This window comes from Lynx canadensis, chromosome E2 (genome assembly GCF_007474595.2).
Source record: "Lynx canadensis isolate LIC74 chromosome E2, mLynCan4.pri.v2, whole genome shotgun sequence".
NCBI lineage: Eukaryota > Metazoa > Chordata > Mammalia > Carnivora > Felidae > Lynx > Lynx canadensis.
The window spans coordinates 47,301,777-47,322,172 of NC_044317.1; the positions used below are offsets into that span (position 1 = coordinate 47,301,777).

Sequence of the window (20,396 nt, forward strand, 5' to 3'; positions counted from 1 at the left end):
CTGCCAGAGAATCTCAAAATGCTTTGCTCCGTCACGGTTCCAAAGGGTAAGACCAGACATGGGGGTGGGGGTGGGGTAAAGTCTGTACTTTACACTGCCTGCCTGCCATTCCCCAGATGGCATTAATAAGGCCTGCTGCAAGCATTCGGCACCTACTAGATGCCTGCCTGGCATAAGGAGCCACTCCTGTGCAGACTCTGTGGAAGCCCTGGCTTATTAGGGCAGATCCTGATGTTTTCCAGAGACAGGCCACAGCTGGGCGTGTACTCGTTCAGGGTCTGTGTTTACCACGGAAAAGACAAACATGGGCTAGGATCCTATCCAGGATCTCTTGTCTAGGATTCCGTAGCCCCAGACTTCCTGCAGCCCCGTGTCTGCGCCAATAGCCATAACTTCCCCAGGGATGCATCCCTCATGACAGAGCTTTTCTGGCACCCCCTCCCAAACACCGTTCCCCACCACGCCTCTGAGGGCCAGGTGAGGGGAGCCGAGGCCTTGCAAACTCTCAGGCAGGCGTGTGAGAAAGCTCTTTACTGGGGGGTACAGCAAGGAGGAGCAAGGCCATCTCCCCCTACCTGCCCCCACCCCCTCCTAGGGCCCTAGGGTGAAGGGGGTCTCCCCCCGACACTGGACCACCACTGTCTTTGGTACAATAAATAGAAAACAAGGGGGGGGGGGGTTGAGGGGGCCAAGGGTCCAGTCCTTAGTGAGGAGGGTGCGCCTAAACCCCTCTCCTTGACCCCCTGCCCCAGGCCCCAATCAGTGCAGGCCTCACCCACCCCAGCTGGGTAGCAGCAATTCCAGTCAAGGGGAGAGATGAGGATGGGAGCCCAGGGCCCCCAGATGGGGGGTATGGCTTCAGGAGGGGCCCCAGGGAGGGGGCTGGGTCATGAGCTGGCTGCCGTGCTCTGGGGTACACCACGGAGGCCCAAGCGAGGCCCCAGAGTGGCAGGGTCATCAGGGGGTGGGAGGGGTGGACGACCTCCTGTCATCCGAGTCCGGAGGGCTGAGGCAGCCGGGTGCTGGGGGGCAGGCGCTGGGTGAGGTGGGGAGCAGTCCGGAGGGCCGCCCACCAGGCTCACATCCATCAGCTCCGGGGGTGGTGGTGAGGTTGGTGATGGGGGACGGCCAAGGCATCGGGGTTGAGGGGGTAACTGGGCCCCGGCCCCTGGCAGTGACGAGGCGGAGGCAGGGGCCTGATGTGTCTTGTGGGGCACATCACCCCCTGCCCAGGGGCGCAGCGGCTGGGAAGGTGGGACCTAAAGGAGCAGAGGAATAGTGGGTGATGGAGACCCAGGTCCTGAAGCCCACATAACCCACTATCCACCTCCCAGGTCCCCAAGGCCCCAGTACCTGGGGGCTGTTCATCTCACAGTCAGTGATGGGGGGCCCGGGGCCCCCACAATATCGGTTGCTGTATCGGTAGGTCCGGTTGTCACTGGAGGAGCCACTGGAGCCTCCTGGAAGTGCCAGGGGGGGAAATGAGGAGAAGCCTTAGGGTGAGGAGAGGTGGTGGCTGGGTTTTCGGGTGGCTGAGTCTGGCTGGCGACTCAGGCCCATTTGGGATCAGAGCCTATCTGAAGGATGGGCCCAATTCTGAGATTAAGGATCAGAGCTCAGTTTTGGCTTTCAGAGTCAGAAGCAGTTTCAGAGGTGTGAGCCCAAGTGCAATTTCAGAGATCAGGTCACAGCCAGGCAGAGCTCTCTTGCCCCACCCGTTCCGGAGTCCAGGATCCCACAATTTCAAAGCTCTAGATGAAGGCCCAGTGGCAAGGTCCCCCAGGTCAGGCCAAACCCATGTTGCCCACCCTCCTGTTCTAGCCCACCTGGCACTGGGCACCCACCAGAGCTGGAGATGGAGCTGGCGGTGCTGGAGGAGGGGCAGGTATCAAGGGGTGCGGGCGAGGTGGAGGCACTGCTGCCTGCCGGGCCCGTGTTGGTGGCCTCATCAGCCGTGCGGCGGAAGAAGCCGTGCTGCAGAGCCCCCAGTGGGCTGATGCGGGCGGCGGGCTCATACTCCAGCATGCGCAGCACCAGGTCCTGGAAGCGGAGGTAGTCGGCGGGGCTGTGGCCCGGCTCCCCCGCCCGCCGGCCCCCGGGCCCGCCCGTCTGCACGCCCAGCACCTCCTGCAGCCGCCGTGTCCCGGGGCCCTGGTAATCCTGGCAGGGAGGGGGTGGGAGGGGGGGCAAGAGAGTGGCCGTCAGTGGGCAGGAGGGGCAGGGAGACACACACGGGGAAACAGAGGCACAAGAGAGAAAGTGGAAGGAGAGAAGCTAAGAGAGTTGTGGGGTGGGTAGGAGAGACGGGGGAGGGGGGGGTGGGCTGGGACGAAGGAGAGGACAGACAAGGGGGAGAGGAAGGAAGGGAAAGACACAAGGGAGAGGAAGCAGGGAGAGAGGAAGCCCCAAGTGTGAGAGAGTGAGGGGCCACCAGGGTGGGAGGAGCGGCGTGGGGCAGGGGCCGCACCTTCCTGAGTTCCTTTGTCCTTCGTAGGGTCCAGCCACCCCCAGGCAGCCGTTCAAAGTACTTGCGAGCCTTGGGTGCCTGGTCCAGCATGGGGGCTGGTGGGATGCCCAGCACCTCCACAATCCGGTTCATCTGGTCCACCTGTAGAGCAGTCAGGTGGGCAGTCAGGGTCATCAGGCCAACCAGGCCTCTGTCCCCTCCAGCACACCCCCTCCTTGGGAGCACACCTCATTGGAGCCACTGAAGAGGGGCTCTCCAGTGTGCATCTCCACCAGGATGCAGCCCAGGGACCACATATCAATGGCCAGGTCGTAGGGTGTGCCCAGAAGCACCTCAGGCGACCGATAGAAGCGGCTCTGGATGTACTGGTAGATCTGGGGGGCGGAGCAGGGAAGAAGGCAGCAGTCAGAGGTCCCAGCCTCCCCTAGTGGTGCCATGGCCATACCCAAAGCTGAGACAAGCTTCCTTTCACCAAAACCGGGGACGGAGGTTCCAAACTTGGATGTTACCGGCACCCTTGCTTTCCAGGAGCCACTACCATCATCTTATTCACCAGCCTCAGAAGTCTCTGCTGACCTAGTCTCACCCTGATCTCCATCCCCAAGCCTGACCCTGGTCATCAGAGGCTGGCAGTCTGCAAGCCCAGGCCCTTCCCACCCCCGCAATCCAGATCCTTTCCAAGCCATCTCAAATGTCTGCTCACATGAAGCTGTAAAACTAAAGCACCCGTCCCCTCTTAAGGGCACAGGGCAAACAACTTAGCAAAGCATCACTCCAAGCTCAAAGCCAACCCAACTTCACTCTGCCCACATCTGGCAGCCTCAACACTGGCCCTGCCTCCTCAGGCCTCACGCTTCCTTTCCTACTGGGAACTACATCCTGCGGCACTTTTTTAACCCCCCCCCCCCCCCCCCCCCCCCCCCCCCCCCCCCGCCTTACACTCCGTACCGCCAACACCTCATCCTGATACTACCCTTCAGGCACCCGCCAGGCCACTTTGGGCTGGGCCCTGCAACCCCATCCCAGCCTAGCTCCGCCCCTCGGGCTCCAGCCACTGGTGTGCCCCCGCCCCTGCCACACCCACGCCGCGAGCCCCGCCCCCGGGCCGGGCCGTGCCGCGCCGCACCCGCTGGCCAAGCTGGCAGGAGCTGCCGAAGTCCACGATCTTAATGGCGCTACGCTTGGGATTGCAGAGCAGGATGTTCTCGGGCTTGAGGTCGCAGTGAATGATGCTGAGCTCAGGCGTGGCCAGGAAGAGCAGCGCTGTGCAGAGCTGCTGCGCCAGCTTCCGCGTCAGGTTCAACGAGACTCCGCGGAAGTGCGTGTTGCGCAGGAGGTCGTACAGGTTGTAGGAAAGCAGCTCGAACACCAGGCACAGGTGGTTCCGAAACATGAAGTGCCGCTTCAGGTGCACTGCGGGGAAGGAGGCAGAAATGGGTCGCTGGTGAAGCGGAGCCTCAGAGAGGGCCAGTGGCAGCCGGGGACACACGGTAATAGGGAGAGAGGCCACAAGCAGATCTGTGACTCTGCCGTGTGAGCACCGGACAGATAGTGGTGTGCCCACGGGAGGCAGCTGCTGGTCAGGGTGTTTTCATTCGGTCTGTAACTTGATTCACGTCAAGAAAAAGATTTTCTTGATTAAGAGAAGTTCATTTTTTTCAAGTCTCTCTCCAACTTCCTGATAAATGAAAGAGAACGTTTCTCTTTGGTGCTGATGGGTCTTTAATGCCCTTCGCCATTTCCTTAATTTTGTAACGTTGTTTTACTCTCAGTTCTGTTTATTTTTGTGGCAGAGGACACTCGCTTTCCATTTACTGTAACCATATGTATTTCAAGAAACACACTCTCTAATCTACTCTTGCTTTTTCTAAGAGGAATCAGTGTGGGAAAGAGGAAAAAGACTGACACAGACGTCAGGAGTAAAGGCCCTGGAGTCCACTGCCTGGTGACATTATAGCTCCACTAAGTACAAACTCGGTGGCCTTTGGCAAGTGATAGTGCCCGAATACTTCCTTTTCTACTCCCAGCTGTGGGCCATGATGCCCCTTCCCCCCAGGGCTGTGGTCATACTGAAACCAGTTGATTCAACGTGTGCTTGCAACAAGCCTGACCCTTAGTGAGCACCCAATAAATTCTGGTCAGCACTATGCTGGGAATAGGTCAGAAATCATGAAGGCGGCAAGACAATCACTGATGTCAGGGAATTACAGACCAGAGCCTGCCCTGAAGACACTAGCCCCATCCTGTACTGGGTGTATGGCTGCCCCAGGCCTCACCTATGTAGTACTTCATCTCTGTGTCGTGCTGGTTCATCAGCTCTAGCAGCCGCAGCTCAATCTGGGCCTGGTTCAGGAAGGCCTTTTTGTTCTTGATGATCTTGATGGCCACCAGCTCCTGGGTCTGATGATCATAGGCTTTCACCACCTGCCAGGGCAGGACATGTCACAAAGTGAGAAATGGGGGTGGGGGATGGGGAGGAGGAGATGGGAAGGGGGATGGGGGACAGAACAAAGCACCACTTTTCTGTGGGTCAATACCAGTGGGTGCCCATGCCCCCCAATCCCTGGGTCAGGGTGTGCGTCCCACACCTGGCCGAAGGAGCCTTTGCCAATGAGTGAGTCAATCTCGTAGCGCTCCAGCCAGCGCTCGCCACTGCGCACAATGTAGTCGTGGTTGTCATCGTCATAACCATGGTTCAGGACCTTTTTCTCCTTCTTGGTGCTCGAGTCCTGAGGTGGCGCCTGCTGGGCCCGCCGCTTCTTCTTCGCATAGTATACCTGCCCAGCCGGCCAGCAGATAAGGACTGCTGAGTGACCTGTGCTGGCAGCCAGGACCCCTCAGCACCCAGCCGGGCCCCCGCCCACCTCATTGATGTGCTTGTAGGTCTTAATGAGGTCCACGGAGAGCTTGCGCAGCGGGGCTGAGGTCGCATCCCGAAAGGCCAAGGGCAGCCTCCGTGGCAACAGCCGCACATCAGGCAATACCTGCAGGGCAGGGTGAGGGGTGGGCACTGAGGACAGGCGTGCACTTCTGACCTCCAGAAGGAGAGCTGTATGGGTGGCTGGGTCATCATGGTTACACACGCACATAGTGACTCGGTCATCATGTGACAACCCCACTAGGATAGAAATTCCCCAAGGGCAGAGACTCTCTGGTTCTTGCTGCATTTCCGGTGCCTAGAGCAGGACCTGGCACATAGCGGACAGTCATTAGAGATTTGCCGAGTGAATGAATGGGGAACTGTTTACCCCTCACCTTCCATCCCACACCTTTACTCCTTTCCGAACCTCAGTGGGAGAGATCAGACAGAAAACGTGGGCTCTGCCCTTTGCAGTCCTTCGCCGAGAGACCCTCCATTCTGGGTGTCCCATCTTGAGGGCTCACTTCTTGCCTTACCCTTGTCCCGTTGAGTCTTCTCATCCCTCACCCCCAACTCTGCACCACTTTTGCCCAGTGTTTCAGGATCCAGCACCCTTGATCTTCTACTCTGTCCCACTTCAAGCTCTACATTTCAGAGCCTTAAACAGTCTCTACCCCTGAATGTCTCTACTCTGCACCCTAAGGTGCTGCTGGCTCCAGGATCCTTTGGGTTCAACCTTCACCCACTTTCACCCCACCTCCCTCCCCCATCTTTCACTCTGGAACTTTTTTCCTTAGTGAACATTTATTGAGTGTTTTTGACGTGCCAGGCACTGTTCTCAGCATTTTATGTGCATTTCATTAACTTGTTTAATTCTCACAACAACCCTGTGAGGTAGGTATCATTACTGGCTCCATTTTACAGAATTCTAGAAAACTGAAGCAGGGAGAACCTCAGTAATTTAACCACCATGTCAGGATTTGAACCCAGGCTCTCTAAACAGATTCTGCCAGCAACTCCTCTTATTATTTTCCACTCCAGATGGACCCTTCATGCCCCAAGGAAACTGTTTTGGGCAACCAAACTATCTTTCACCCCCCAGACCCTTCTATCCCCAGCCTCCCCCTACCCCAGGCAGGTAAGGAGCCAGCTGAAAGCATACCTGCGTGTGCTCCTGGGGCCCTGGGAAGCCAGAGAAGGGACCATGGCCTGGTGGGACGGCCATGGTGGGCTCAGAGGGCCGCAGGGGAGCGAGGCCTGGAGCGGGAGCCCGGCCGGGGGGCGCCTTCTCGCATCCTGCACCTCGGCTGCCACCGCCGCTGAGACCTGAGAGCAGGCAGGAGGCAGGGGAACAACATGGAACAAGGGGATGTATGGGACAGTACGAAGCAGGAAAGAGGTAGACATCAGCAAGAAGGCAGGGCACAGGGAGAGGAGAAAAAGAGCAACAGGTGGTAATGAGAAGGGACAGAGAGAAGTGGTGGGGGTGGGAGCACAGCGGAGTCCCTCAACAGATGATTGCCAAATAAATGAAGTAGGTGGCACAAAGAGGGGAACATGTGAAAGGGAATGATTGCAATCCAGGCAGGGATATAGACCATGACAAGAAAGAACAGAAAGACACCAATAATTGGGGGGAGGAAAAGAAAAAGATAGAAACCACAGACAGTATAGAGAGTAGGATTCACTGTTCGCTTCCCATTTCTACTTATGGCCCTCCCCGACGCCCCCTCACACAAGATCTTGCCCTCCTGCAGTCTTCCCTGATCATCAGGATCTCCTCGTATCACAGCAAGGTCCCTCCACTTCAAGATCTACCCTTCCCAGTAGATCCCTCAATCCAGAGAGCTCTAGGATCCCCCCCAACCACATGAGACAACTCTGGGCTCCCTCCAAACCCACGACAGAGTCCTCTGCAGGCCCCTAAAACCACATCAGGGTCCTGGGGACCACACCAAGATTAACCTGTTCTATAGGATTATCTCCATACAACAGAGTCCCACCCCATGGCATTCCCATCCACCAGCCCCCACCCCCCAGGGGACCCACCCCATATCATGCCAAGACCTCTTCCCTATAACATTTCCTCCCACACCAGGGACCACTGCTCCAGGTAGTTGCTCCCGTGGCACATGGGGGCTCTTCTCCGTATTACTTCATGGTCCCCCTCAGAAGCAAGGCTCACTTTCCCTGATGGGAGCAAGGAGGCTTCTCTTCCCTCGCCCTTCTCTCCCCTACACTGGATCTTCCCCTCCTCCTCCCATCCAAGATTTCTACCAGGGCCCTTTCTCCAGTTACTCTTCTCTACACCAGGGTCAATACACAACTGTGCCAATTCCTAGAAGGCCCCCAGAACCAAATTCCCCAAATATCACATAGAGTTCTCCCCTCACAGAGTACCTGTCACACCAAAATCCTCTCCCCACAGGCCTTCTCCCATGGCACTCCCTTTCTTCTATGCCAAGCCTTGCCACTCCACGATCCCTCCTCTCTCTTGGAGCTCCCCCGCCCCTCGCCCGAAACAACCTCTTCCCCGGGGCCCTCCCACGGCAGGACCTTCTCTCCAAGCACCCACCCCCTACCCGGGTCAGGGCTGGCGCGGGGCCCACGGGGGGCTGGGGCGCGGTGGGGCCCCCAGTGGGGTGGGCGAGCAGCCAGCATGGCGGCGGCGGTGGCAGAGAGGAGACGGCCGCCTGTCCCGGCCCGGCCGGCCCGGCAAGCCCCGCGGCGGGGAGGGCAAGCGGGACAGGCGGCCCGGTGGGTGACAACAGCAGCAGCCGCCGCCGCCGGGGGTGGGGAGAGGAGGGAACGAGGGTCAGCCCGGGGCACGCGGGGGAAGGGGAAAGCAGGTGGACGGGGGAGGGGTGGGTTAACCCTCGCCCCGCCGGCCCCGCCCCGCGCAGCCACCCGCCCCTGGGGACCCAGGCGTCCCGCCCCCCACCCTGGAGGCCCGCCCCGGTCGGCGGAGCCCCGGCGGGCGGGGCCGACTGAGCTGAGCTTGGCAGTCCGCACCTGCCATGGCAACAACCGTGCCATTGGCAGCTGCTGCCAAGAGCTCAGCCAATCGCAGCCCAGAACAGCTGTTGCTAGGCGACGACGATGCAGCCGGAGGAGTCGAGCCCAAACAAAGGGCGGGAGCGGGGCCCCGCTACCCCCTCCCAGCCTCACTCCCAAGACTGCTCCCTCGGGCTCGGCCCCTTCCAAGAATCCGACTATGAATAGCCAGGCACGGCCTGCACCTGCCCGCCGCCCCCCTGCCCTCCTCCCTCGGCCTCGTGCTAAGTCTCGCGGCGACGCGGGCAGGGCGGGTCCGTACTGCCCCCTCCCCGCGAGCTCGTGCTACCCCACCTGTAGCCGCGTTGTTACCTGAGGGCGCGGGCAAGGGGACTCAAGCTGCTCGGGAAGCCCGAGCTCAGACCTGCCCACTGGCTGAAAGTATCCGGCGGACGCGGCGAGCCAGGGCCCCGATTACCCAGTAATGCAACCAGCAAAATGGCGACCACAACAAACCGGCCCCCACCTCCCGCCTCGGGCTCCGCCCCCACTCCCCCCATTCGCTTCACCCACGTGACCCAAGGTAACACTCCGCGCCTGCGCGCAGCGGAGCTTACCGGTAGACGCGCACAGTAAGCTACCAACCCCGCCCAAACGCCGAAATCCGGGTTGCGACTGCGCAAAAGGCAGCCAAGAAAGGAACATGCGCACGTGTGACCGGATGAGCTCGTCCACCCCCACCACCGCGCCAGTTGACCAAGGGAGCATGCGCTCTGTTGAATGGAGGTCGCTGAGCAATCAGCAGACGGGAGCAATGGATGAGTCTTTTAATAGAAAAACACACGTGTAACAGTAGCAACACAATCTCTCGCAATCCAGATGGCGCTGGGCTTCAGTTCTTCACCTTGGGAGGTGGCCTGTAAGAGGAAGGAGAGAGGGGATTCAGAGCCTGTCACCATTTTCCGGCACTCCTACCAAGGGCTAACGCGCAGGGCTGTCTTGGTGGCTTCCAGGGCCCCCTGCTCACCTGTACACGCCCACCACCACAGCGTGGTCTCTTTCGTAAGGCTCTAAGGTCAACTGTTCCTGGGGCTTCATGTTCTCCTGCTGCATCTTTTTCACTTCAGAGGCAAACACGGCCTCAGCAGAGGCTGTGGAGTCAATGCAGTTGGCCTGCAGAAGAGAGAACTTGGAAGTCTGCAGCAAGGCTTTGGGTTTTTTTTTTTTTTTTTCTTTTGCTCTTTAAACCACAGGTATTTGTTTTTTATTGGAAACTCAGTGAAACTCAGGTTTTGGGAGTGGAGGGAAAAGACTTCATCACAGAAATTTTCTTCAAGTTGGTTTGGATTTACAACAGAAGACTTTAACAGAGACCTATTTATCTAAAAGCTAGTGTTTAAATTTTATACCCAGGGTTGTTTTTGTTTTGTTTTATTTTCTCTTTCTTTAACAATAGTAATGCTGAGAATACAAAAACAAATGTAACAAAAGGCCAACAAATGGTGAATCTGGCTGAGGATCTTTATTTTAAAATAAAACGTTTTTGAAAACGCACCGAACATTTACCTGAAACTTATTTTCTACCATGCTGTACTAAACACTTCATATATATTGATAAATTTAATCCTTACAGACAACACTGAAAGAGATATGACTAATGAAGAAACAGGTACCCAGGTTAGGTAACTTGCTCAAAGTCACAGAGTAAGCTGGAATTCAAACTCAAATGGTCAGACTCCACAATTATTCACTTGACCAGTACCTTCTATTGCCAAACCCAAAGCCTCTTCGTTTTGCAGACCTTTTTCATCATGTGCTATACGACTGGGGCAGGGATAGAGCTGGCTGGATGAGGCATCCCAGAACGGAGGCCTCCTCGTTTTGACTGACTGCTTGGCAGTTACGGAGAAGACACGACCACCCCACCTTAGATTCCACCAAGCCCCGTACCTTAATGGAAATCACAAAGTGTCCTCCATTACGAAGGAAGGTGTGGGCATTCAGGGCTACAATCCGGGTCTGGTCTGGCTGGGCCACATCGGCAAAGATCACATCCACCATCGCTAAGGAGAAAGAAGTGGCAGTTACAAATTGGATCTGTTGAATCTTCTCGGCTCCTCCCATGAGGCCTGTGCCCTGTTACCAGCAGGTTCCTGGCAGTCTTCCCTGCTTCCAGTCTCACATCCCCCCCACTGATCTCCCTCCCTCTGCAGTACCCCCAGGATGGGTCCAAGAAACCCAGTCACACCATCTATTCATTCCTCTTGTAAGTCACGATTGCCACCTACTCTGTGGCCAGCCCTGGGCCGGGTGTGGGGGACACAGAGATGAGTCAGACCCAGACCTGGTCCTTGAGATGCTCCCAGGTCTTGGGTTGGGGGGTAAACAGACACTCATCAAAAAGGCAAGTAAAGGGGCGCCTGGGTGGCTCAGTCAGTTAAGCGTCCGACTTTGGCCTAGGTCATGATCTCGCAAATTCTGAGTTTGAGCCCCACGTCGGGCTCTGTGCTGACAGCTTGGAGCCTGGAGCCTGCTGCAGATTCTGTGTCTCCCTCTCTCTCTCTGCCCCTCCCCTGCTCATGCTCTCTTTCGAAAATAAATAAATGCTAAAAAAATTCATTTAAAAAAAAGGCAAGTAAAGGAAAGCACTTACAGGCCAGAGTCCCTGCAGGATTGTCTAAATAAATAAATAAATAAATAAATAAATAAGTTGTAGGACAAAGGTATTGTATGAATGCATGGGGGAAAAAAAACTCCAGAGAAAACCAGCGAAATGCAAAGTTTTGTGTGTGTGTGTGTTTTTTTTTTTTTTTTTTTTTTTGCAAAGTATTATTTTTAAGCTGGTATGATTAGAAAAAAAAAAAGAGGGTATAATGAAAACTGACTTTTTGAAATTGGGAAAAGCAGCTTTTTAAATTGCTCCTATCGGTTACCTCTGAGGGTTGTTTATAAGGAGTTCCAGTTTTACATCATGCTTCCCAATTTTTTTTTTTAAAACAAAGTAATATTCACAACGGGCCCCTCTCAGCCAAGGCCACACTCAGGTTGTGCTTTCTGGGTTATGATCTCACCAGACAACGAGGAGGATGGGGGCTTTTGTACATAAGCCAGGGGCAGCATGAAAAGTACCATGTTCTGGAGGGAGGCAGGAAGTATGGGGGTGCCTAGGGAGAGGCGCAGGAGATCGAAGGAGGCTGGCCCTTCAGGCCTGCCAAACACCCAAATTCCACAACTTCACCTGCCTCCCCCTCCCCTTCCCCCCCTTCATTCCTGCAGACTCAGGAGGCCTGCTCATTCACTCTGCTTCCACTCAGATCGGGATTCTGGCCACCTTTCCCAGGAAACCTGGAGTGGCCTGGACTACACAATCCCGGACCCCTACCTATGAGCATGCGGTATTTGTGTGGGTGCCGAGCATCTTCAATAACAGGAATGATGTTGGTCCTCTTCTTGGCCAAGTTAATGAGGTCACGGCCAGAGCGGTGGGAGAACTCAACTGCATAGACTAGACCGTCCTACAATAAATAAAAAAATAGAAACACTGATACTGGTTCTTAGATGGAACACCCACTATGGGCCCAAACACTGCATGTGGCCATGCAAATCCCCATATCAAAACCCTACCATTTAACAACTATTGTTATGTCCATCTTACAGATGAATAAAGTGAGAGCCAGAGACATGAAGTCACCGGCCAACAGTGATTCAATCCTGCTTTGCTCATCTGAGAGCCGAGTCCTTCAATACGGTCTTAAAACGAGGAAGCTAGGGCACTGAGATGAAGTCTTAACAGCTAAGAACATTTACAATGGGCCAGGCACCGTTCTGTTATTTTACAGGAATTCACTCGTTTATCTTCACAGTAACCCCATTTTCCAGAGGGATAAACGGAGGCTCAGACAGGTTAAGTTATTAACTGCTGAAAGCCACCTCACTGTTAAATGCCACACCAGAGCCCGGGGTTTTTAACCACTAAATTATACAGCTCCTTTCCCTCCAGGCTAAGAACTCAGGAGTGAGGCTGAACGAGGCTTTGGAGACCAGGCGTTCAAGCTGCTCCTTCCACCCACAGGCACTTTGAAGACGGAGGGCCTAGCCCCAAGCTACACGGTACAGGGAGGCAGCCAAGGCCACTGCCTCCAGGCTGGCAGGGGCAGCCTCTCCCTTCCTTCCACCTCACCACCAGCCTTTACTCACCCCTCCATCCACTCACCGGGCCTACGATGTCAGACACGTGGGAGACAGTGGTGCCGGACGCAGCCCCGAGGTAGAGCACCTTGGCCCCTGGCTTGATGTGGATCTGGTCCACGCCGCCCAGGATTGCTGCTGCCAGCTTGGAGCGGAAGGGGTTCCAGGCACGGTACTCGATTTTGTCATCTCCCTCCTGGGCCGGGAGAGATGGGGATGGAAGTGCGCTGGGCTCTTGTGCTAGACCCCACTGCCCTCATCCCCAGGGCCCCAGGCGCTCATTCATTGTTCAAGAAATGAACACAGGTGGAAACCTGGGTGGCTCAGTCGGTTAAACATCTGACTTGGGCTCAGGTCATGCTCTTACGGTTCCTGAGTTCAAGCCCCGCATTGGGCAAGCACAAGCCCTGCTTCTCTCTCTCTCAAGAGAGAAGAGAGAGAGAAATGAACACAGGTACACATCAATGACCACAACACATGCAGGACCTGCCCACTCATGGAGGTTACTGATTCAGGTAGAAGGGGCAGGGATAGACGATCAACACAGAGATAAGATCATACGAGACAACAGGCAGGACCTGTGCGATCAATCAACAACCATTCGCTGTGCCGGCACGCCCAGTGTGCCAGACTCTATGCCAGGCATCGGGGATGCACAGAGAATGAGACAAAGACCCTTGTCCTCAAGGACTAAGTATGCACAGAACTAACACATATCGTACAGGAACCAGTGACAGGTGCTAAGGTGAAAAGATCAAGCCAGGCAAGAGGACATGAAGTATGGGGTATGGGCTAAGGAGCAGGTGAAAACGAGAAAGGGTGGCCAGGGAAGAGCCCAGGAGACATCTGCAGTAGACCCTGAGGGAGGCAGGGACCGTGCAACTCATCTGGAGAAGTGCATTCTAGGCAGTAGGAGAAGACACAGAAAGGCCCTGAGCAGGAGTGGGCCTGGCCATTAAGAAAATGGGATAACAGGGCAGAGGGTGGGCAGTGAGGACTGCTTCTGACAGACTGGGTGGTGCAAGGTGGCATTGTGAGAAAGACAAGGTGACATCCGACCAGAGACACTGGGGGTGAAAGTGGAACCAGCCACACACACAACTGGGGGATGAGCAAGGAGGTCCGTGTGGCTGGAAGATGCGAGGTGAGGGAATAGGGAGGGGGAGCTGGAATGCACACAGTCCTCTGGGCCACACTGAGGACCTGGGACTTTGACCTGAAGGCCACAGGGATCGGACTCGGGTATTAAGATGACCCTGTGGCTGGCCTGCACAGGGCGCACAGTGGGGCGGGAGGGAGACCAGACGGCTGGCTACCCCATCAGCTAGGGCCCTGGTCTCACCGAAATGGAGACTCTCTTCTCTCCATAAACTGACTCTCCAGGGACCAGATTCTTGGTGACAAGCGCATCTTCCTTTCCTCGACAAATGAAGACACCTAAGTGAGGGGACCAGTGCAGGGTGAAGACTCTGGGCTGCACCCTACCGCACCCCACCCTCAGCAGCTCCCCGCCTTCCTCACTCACCTTCATGCCGATGGGGTTCTACCATCACATTCTTCCCCGACTGGTTTCCTCTTTTTCCTCCCCGGCCACGACCCCGGTTGCCACCAGACTGGAACCCTCCACCTACAAGGCAGAGATGCAGTTACACAGGGACATCCCATCTCTTCCTTCCTGAGCCCCAAGCCCAGGCACTGCCTCCAGACTGCATCCCCTCTACAAGGTCACTCACCACCTCGTCCTCCTCCTCCTCCTCCTCGGCCACGGCCCCTGAAGCCTCCACCACGACCTCTGCCCCCACCAAAGCCTCCTCGACCTCCACCACGTCCACCACGGTCACCAAAGCCTCCTCGGCCACCGAAGCCGCCCCCACGGGGGCTGAAACCTGTAGTGGCAACAGAAACAGGAATCAGGGCAACGAAGTTTGAGATGTTATTATTCCTATATCTGGTAATTCCACTGGAGGGTGTCCACAAATATCCACAGTAGCCAAAAAATCGGGCCCAACCCAGATGTCCATCGGCAGAATGGGCAAATAAAACAGGGGCACATTCATAATCAACAATGACGGGATCTACAGTTACACACAACTGTATGTTATGAAAATCTTAGGGTCATAATGTTAAGTGAAAAAGCAAGTTGAAGAAAACCACACCCAACATAGTATCTTTTATAAAGTTCAGCAACAATTAAAATTAAACAATGCCATGCCGTGTTGATATAAGTGGTAATGCACGCCCCATGCCCCCTCCCCCCACCAAAATAGAGGCCAAGGGGATAAATGCAAAACTCATACAATACTGAGTATCGAAAGGGAGAAAAATTACAGGGTGCGGGTAGGGGAGATGTAGGTTACTGTTAACATCCTGCTTTTCTCCGTTGGATAGCAGATTGGCAGGATCCATTGTATTTTCCCTTCCTTCCTTCCTTGCTCCCTCCCTCCCTTCCTTCCTTAAAGCGGGCTCTGCGCTGCCAGCAGTGAGCCCAATGCAGGACTCGAACTCACGAACCATGGGATCACGACCTGAGCCGAAGTCAGACACTTAACCGACTAAGTCACTAGGTGCTCCTCCATTCTACTTTCAGTATTAGTCTGGAGAAGCGCAAATACCCGCCTGTGCGAATGCACCGTGGCAGCAAGGTCCCTCAGACCTTGGAAACATTTCCATGCCCTCCCTCGTCTGGAAGAAAAGTGCCAACCCCCAAACAGAAGGGAGGTCGGCATGATGTATCCTTTCTGCTATCTGACCCCCCTGCTTGCAAACTTGCAGAAGTCCCTCCCAGCTCTGGGGGAAAAAAAACAGAGAAAAACTCTTGAATTGTCCTTTATGGATGGGCGACAGTGCCTAAGCAGTGTAGGGCTTATGGACGTCATGCAAAGTCGGGAGGAAAGAAAAAAGAGATTGAGAGGCTTTATTTTCACGAGCTCAGGTCAGGGCAAACTCGTTCCCTTCACTGAGCACAAAACAAGGTGGACGGAATTCGGGTACTAACAGATTCAGTATTTTCCTGTGGCGGTTCTCTAAGCTCTGCCGTACTTTCAGCCAATCACACAAGTTATAAAATAATAGTGCGAAAATTAGTGATGCTTTAAAAAATAATCTCACTTGATGTAAAACTGTTCAGTAGTAAGCTTGCTAGGGTTTTGGGAAAGGCACACCATATTCACCTCTATGAAAGCTTCATGCCTCGTAATGGCGTTAAAGATGAAAACGCAGAACTTTTCAGCGCCTTTCCTGATTGAAGTGTTAAAAACGGACAGTTTCAGAACTCCCCAGACATGACTCAGAGGTGCCTACCTTTCCTCCCTCTACTCCTGCAGTCTCCTGTCCACATGGCAGCTAGCGACTGACCTTTTTCAAACTGCAGATTGGATCTCTTCATGCCCCTGCCCAAATCCCTTCAACGGTTTTCCATCCCATTGAAAATGAAACCCAGGGGCACCTGGGTGGCTCAGTCAGTTAAGTGTCCGACTTCGGTTCAGGTCATGATCTTGCAGTTTGCGAGTTTGAGCCCAGCATCGGGCTCACTGCTGGCAGCGCAGAGCCCACTTTGGACCCCGTCTCCCTCTCTCTACCCCTCCCCCACTCTCTCAAAAATAAATAAACATAGGAAGGAAGGAAGGAAGGAAGGAAGGAAGGAAGGAAGGAAGGAAGGAAGGAAGGAAGGAAGGAAGGAAGGGAGGGAAAAAAATACAATGGATCCTGCCAATCTGCTACCCAACCGAGAAAAGCAGGATGTTAACAGTAACCTACATCAACCCCATGTCAGGCTGTGCTGACAGCTCAGAGCCTTGAGCCTGCTTCAGATTCCGTGTCTGTCTCTCTCTGCCCCTCCCCTGCTTGTGCTCTCTTTTTCTCTCAAAAGCAAAAATAAACATTGAGAAAAAGAAAAGAAAAAGAAAAAAAGGAAAATGAAACCCAAATTCCTTTCTCTGGCTTCCAAAGCCCCAGATCAGTGGGCCTCACCTTTGGCTAATCCCTGGGACTTAGAGTGATTCTGATTAGTTGTCCAGTGTAGGGGCCTGACCACAGGGCTTTTTAAAGTTCCTCAGGAGATTCTAAACGTGCAGCCCAAACTAAGAACGGCTGTCACAAGGCTCCGGCCTCTGCTGACTTTTCTGACCTCACTCTTTCTATGCTGGGCCTCATGCTCGTCCTCCAGCTTCTAAACCTTTAATATTTGCTGTTCCCACTTCCTGGCTCCTGCAGACATTTGCTGGGCTCACCCACTTCTTCACTGCCTTCGGGTCTCTGGTGAAACATTCCTTCCTCAGAAGGGTCTTTGGGCTCCCTACCTTGACCTGGCTTTCTTGTTCTTCCTGGCAATTATCATACGTGGCAGTTTTTACGTTATTACTGCCTGACTCCTGCACCAGAATCAAGGCCAAAAGGAATGGGGATGTTTTAACTGTTTCGGTCACACTGCACCCCCCAGCACCGTGCACACACTTGGCACAAAGTGTGGTGGGCTTGGTAAGCATTTAATCAACTGTCTGGTCTGCTGAAGACTCCTAAACCCCCAGGAAAAAGCACCCTCTCTGTTCATTCAGGAAACGGGTGATGACATGGTGACCAGAGTGCCCTGGTCCCCTCCCCTCAAGCAGTTCGTGTATCCCCTACAGGGCGATGGCCATGCCATTCACGGCCCTAGAGAGTACGGAAGGTTCATGGGGATCTTGAAAACCTCATCTTTAAGACAGAGATACAGCAGTAACACAGTGCCCGCCTCGCAGAGTTGTAAAGAATAAGCAAATGGCTTAATATACACAAATCGCTTCTCTCAGTACACAGCCTGGCACACAGGTTGAGTATTCAGTGAGGGGACAGTGAGTCCCCCTTCCTCCTACTTAGGGGAGAAATGACCAGGCCTAAGAGACTCAACCCAGGCCTGATGGAACTGAGACCTGAGAAGTGTGGGCATGGCATGGGGTGCAGGGGGCAGGAGTCTCAAAACCTAGCCTAATCCATTTCAGCTCCAGGAGCCTAGAGAAATGTACTCGGAGTACCGGTTCCTTGGGAAAACATACGTTCACACACACTTTCCCAGAAGTTTGGGGGGGGGGAGGGTCCAACGGACCTCCAGTTTAAAACCTGTTCTCCTCTCCTCCCACAACCTTCCCCTATCTCAAAACCGGACACTCCATCCTTCCAGTTACACATGCCCAAACCCTTAGTTATCCTTGACCCCTCTCTTAGACCCACATACAAGCTGCTGGCTCCATCTTCAAAACAGATTTCCAAACTGTGACAATTTGTCAGGCTACCACCCTGGGCCACACCCCATCATCTCCTACTAGATCACGGCAACAGACTTCCCACTGATGTGCCCGCTTCCACTTCTGCTATCCTGAGGTCCTTCACACACAGAAGCCAGAAGCTGATCCTTTTAAAGCTATGAGACTGCATCCCGTCCCTGCTCAAAATCCCCCAAAGGATTCTTCTCTCAATCAGACTCAAATCCTTAGTGAAGGGCCGACTCTAGACAACTTCGGCAACTTCAAATCCTAACACAATGAGGGAAGGGTTGGGAGGAAGGTGTATCGGATCACAGGGTCAGAGGTACACAGCCCAGCAGCCTCCACACCATTTCATCAGGAGATCCCCAAATGTTGAAGAGAAGAGGAGCTTGGGAGGGGGCATGGATCCACAAACCCTCCCCCCTCCCACCAGATGACCCCATCTCTCCACACATGGAGTAAAGAAAAAAAAGAAAAAAAAAACCAAACGAGGAAAACCTGCACTAGGAAATACCTTCTGGGTCACAGTGGAAGATTTCCCTAAACTCTAGTGGAGCAAATTGGGGGAGGGGCACAGCCTGATTTAAGAAGATCTGAGACACCAGGGAGAGGAACCTTTGTTCCTCTTGAGAAGAAACATAAAGATAACAGTGAGAGGCAATACTATTATGTCAAGCACTGGGCTATTTTTCCTCAGCTTTACCGGATGTAATTGACATACAACATCGTGTGAGGTTACCATGTACAACCTGTTGATCTGTACACTTAGACACTGCAAATCATTACTGCAGTATGCTAGTTTTCTCTTAACACGATCTTGCTAAATTATAACTGGGCGCCATTTTACTGATGAGATAACCGACTCAGAGAGGTAAAGCCACTTGCCCAAGGCCACACAGTAGCTTCAGAAGCAAAGAACTGAATTCAATTTACACCTTTCTGCTGTCAAAGCCAGGACTCCTCAATCTGCCACGAGGGAAGGAGGCGTGGGTTCATCAGAGTCTCGGGGAAAATCAAATGAATAAAATCACTCCTCTCCTGTGACTATCTCTCCCCCGCCACCCCACACGAATCGTATCTTGGGCTTGTGAAAGTTCTCACCGCGAATTATTCTGATCACTCAAACCTCAGGGATCCGCCCCCTCGGGAGAGTAGAGAGCGGGAAAGTGGGACAGAGAAGGCCACAAACTATCAAGCCGGGAGTCCTCATTCACCACGGCCCTCTCGGAGAAGCCAGGCTGGGGGCTAAGGGGACGATCGTGGCGGCGGTGATACGGAAGGCTAAGGGGGTTCTCCCCGAGCCCAAATCGGGACTCTCCACTTCTGAACCAAGACATTATCCCCAAATCTCAAGGCCAGAGATCCAAGACACCAGATGCCTGGATCCAGACTCTGGATCAGCACCCCCGACTGCCACCCCCTGTCCAATTCCCAAGACCCCTAATAATGGCCTCAGTAAGATGAATCTTAGTTCAGGAACCCCCATTTCAGGCCCAGGACCCTCGACTCACGACCGTGACCTCCGAAGCCAGTCACACATCTCCAGACCAGAAACCCGACCCCCCGGCTCAGCGTCGGTCACAAGGCTGAACCAAGACCCCTCGCCACAGAAGACCGGAACTAGGATCCCCCTCCCCACAAGAGACCGGATCCCCTGCCCCTAGGCCCCGCCCCTCCGATTCCGGTCTGGCCCCTCGATTCGTGCCGGCTCCAGTCCCAGACCCCGGACCCCACACCCGGCCTGCACCTGGCTTCATGGAGAGAACTCAGCTCGGCGGCTCAGGACTCTGCAGCGTCCCAGGCTACACGAGTCTGCTTTCGCACGTGGAAAGGAACGCACGCGCGGCGACGTACGGCGTGTGACGCAGTCTCGCAGCCCCGCCCCTCGGAGCCCCAGCCGGGGCCGGGGCCGGCGCGCGCGCTGTGGGCGGGGCCTCGCCAGCCTCTCAGGGCCCCGCCTTGTCGGTGGCTTAACGCGCTGCTTATTGAGAGATCCCTTCTTTGAATGCGCTTCTTGCTTCTTAACTCACCCCACCTCCAATCCCGTAATCAGGGCTCACCCCAGGCTTTGCCCTCTGTCCCTCTTCTCTAGTTTCAATTAACTCCCTAAGGATCCTTCTACACCCAAAAGCCTTCCCTGACCTATATCCACCCCTAAGAACAGGGACCATACTGGGCTCCCGTTCATGCACTGGTAAAAGCATTTAGGCACTGTTCTAGGCACTGAATACAGCAATGAACAAGACATACAAATCCCCACCCTCCTGGAGTTCATCTTCTAGTGGGAGTTATTAGAAGGCAGTAAGTGCTTTGGAGAAAATAACAGAAGGGAAGGAAAATAGAACGGGGGGGGGGTGACATTTCTTAATCAGTGGTCAAGGAATGCATCAGGTGATTTGAGCAAAGAGCTTAAAGGTGAGGAGTGAGGCATGCACCTACGTGGGGGAAAAGAATTCTAGGTAGAGAGGATTATAGGTGCAAAGGCCCTGAGGCAGGAAGGGCATGGAGGGTTGGAGATGCAGAGAGGGGTGTGATTGGGGCAGAGTTAGCAGGGAGAGTGGAAGAGGAGGAGAGCAGGGAGGTAACATGGGAAGTTGCGCTGGGCCTTCTGTGCCATGAGGAGGACTTTGCCCTTTACTCGGAGTGA

General features: G+C 54.6%; 2 protein-coding genes across 5 annotated transcripts; both read right to left on the minus strand.

Moving 5' to 3' along the window:
• Positions 1-516: 516 nt before the first annotated feature.
• Positions 517-8,850, minus strand: DYRK1B (dual specificity tyrosine phosphorylation regulated kinase 1B). 4 transcript variants are annotated; one of them, XM_030298074.1, is made up of 12 exons: positions 8,694-8,847; positions 6,490-6,653; positions 5,332-5,451; positions 5,056-5,244; positions 4,744-4,891; positions 3,594-3,880; positions 2,695-2,841; positions 2,468-2,608; positions 2,125-2,160; positions 1,845-2,040; positions 1,354-1,460; positions 517-1,259 (listed from the first exon to the last, which is right to left on the minus strand). In XM_030298074.1, exons 2-12 carry the CDS (start codon positions 6,550-6,552, stop codon positions 888-890), a joined length of 1,806 nt encoding a protein of 601 aa, XP_030153934.1. In that variant the 5' UTR covers positions 6,553-6,653; positions 8,694-8,847; the 3' UTR covers positions 517-887. The 4 variants fall into 4 exon arrangements, with proteins under 4 accessions (XP_030153934.1, XP_030153935.1, XP_030153933.1 ...); XM_030298075.2 differs by lacking the exon at positions 2,125-2,160 and having other exon boundaries at positions 8,694-8,850; XM_030298073.1 differs by having other exon boundaries at positions 1,845-2,160.
• Positions 8,851-9,133: 283 nt separating this feature from the next.
• On the minus strand, positions 9,134-19,598 carry FBL (fibrillarin). Its single transcript, XM_030299146.1, has 9 exons — positions 19,497-19,598; positions 14,243-14,395; positions 14,035-14,136; positions 13,852-13,946; positions 12,535-12,705; positions 11,704-11,836; positions 10,272-10,384; positions 9,349-9,494; positions 9,134-9,238 (listed from the first exon to the last, which is right to left on the minus strand). The coding sequence occupies exons 1-9, from the start codon at positions 19,504-19,506 to the stop codon at positions 9,214-9,216; spliced, it is 948 nt and encodes a 315-aa protein (XP_030155006.1). The 5' UTR covers positions 19,507-19,598; the 3' UTR covers positions 9,134-9,213.
• Between the last annotated feature and the right edge of the window lie 798 nt (positions 19,599-20,396).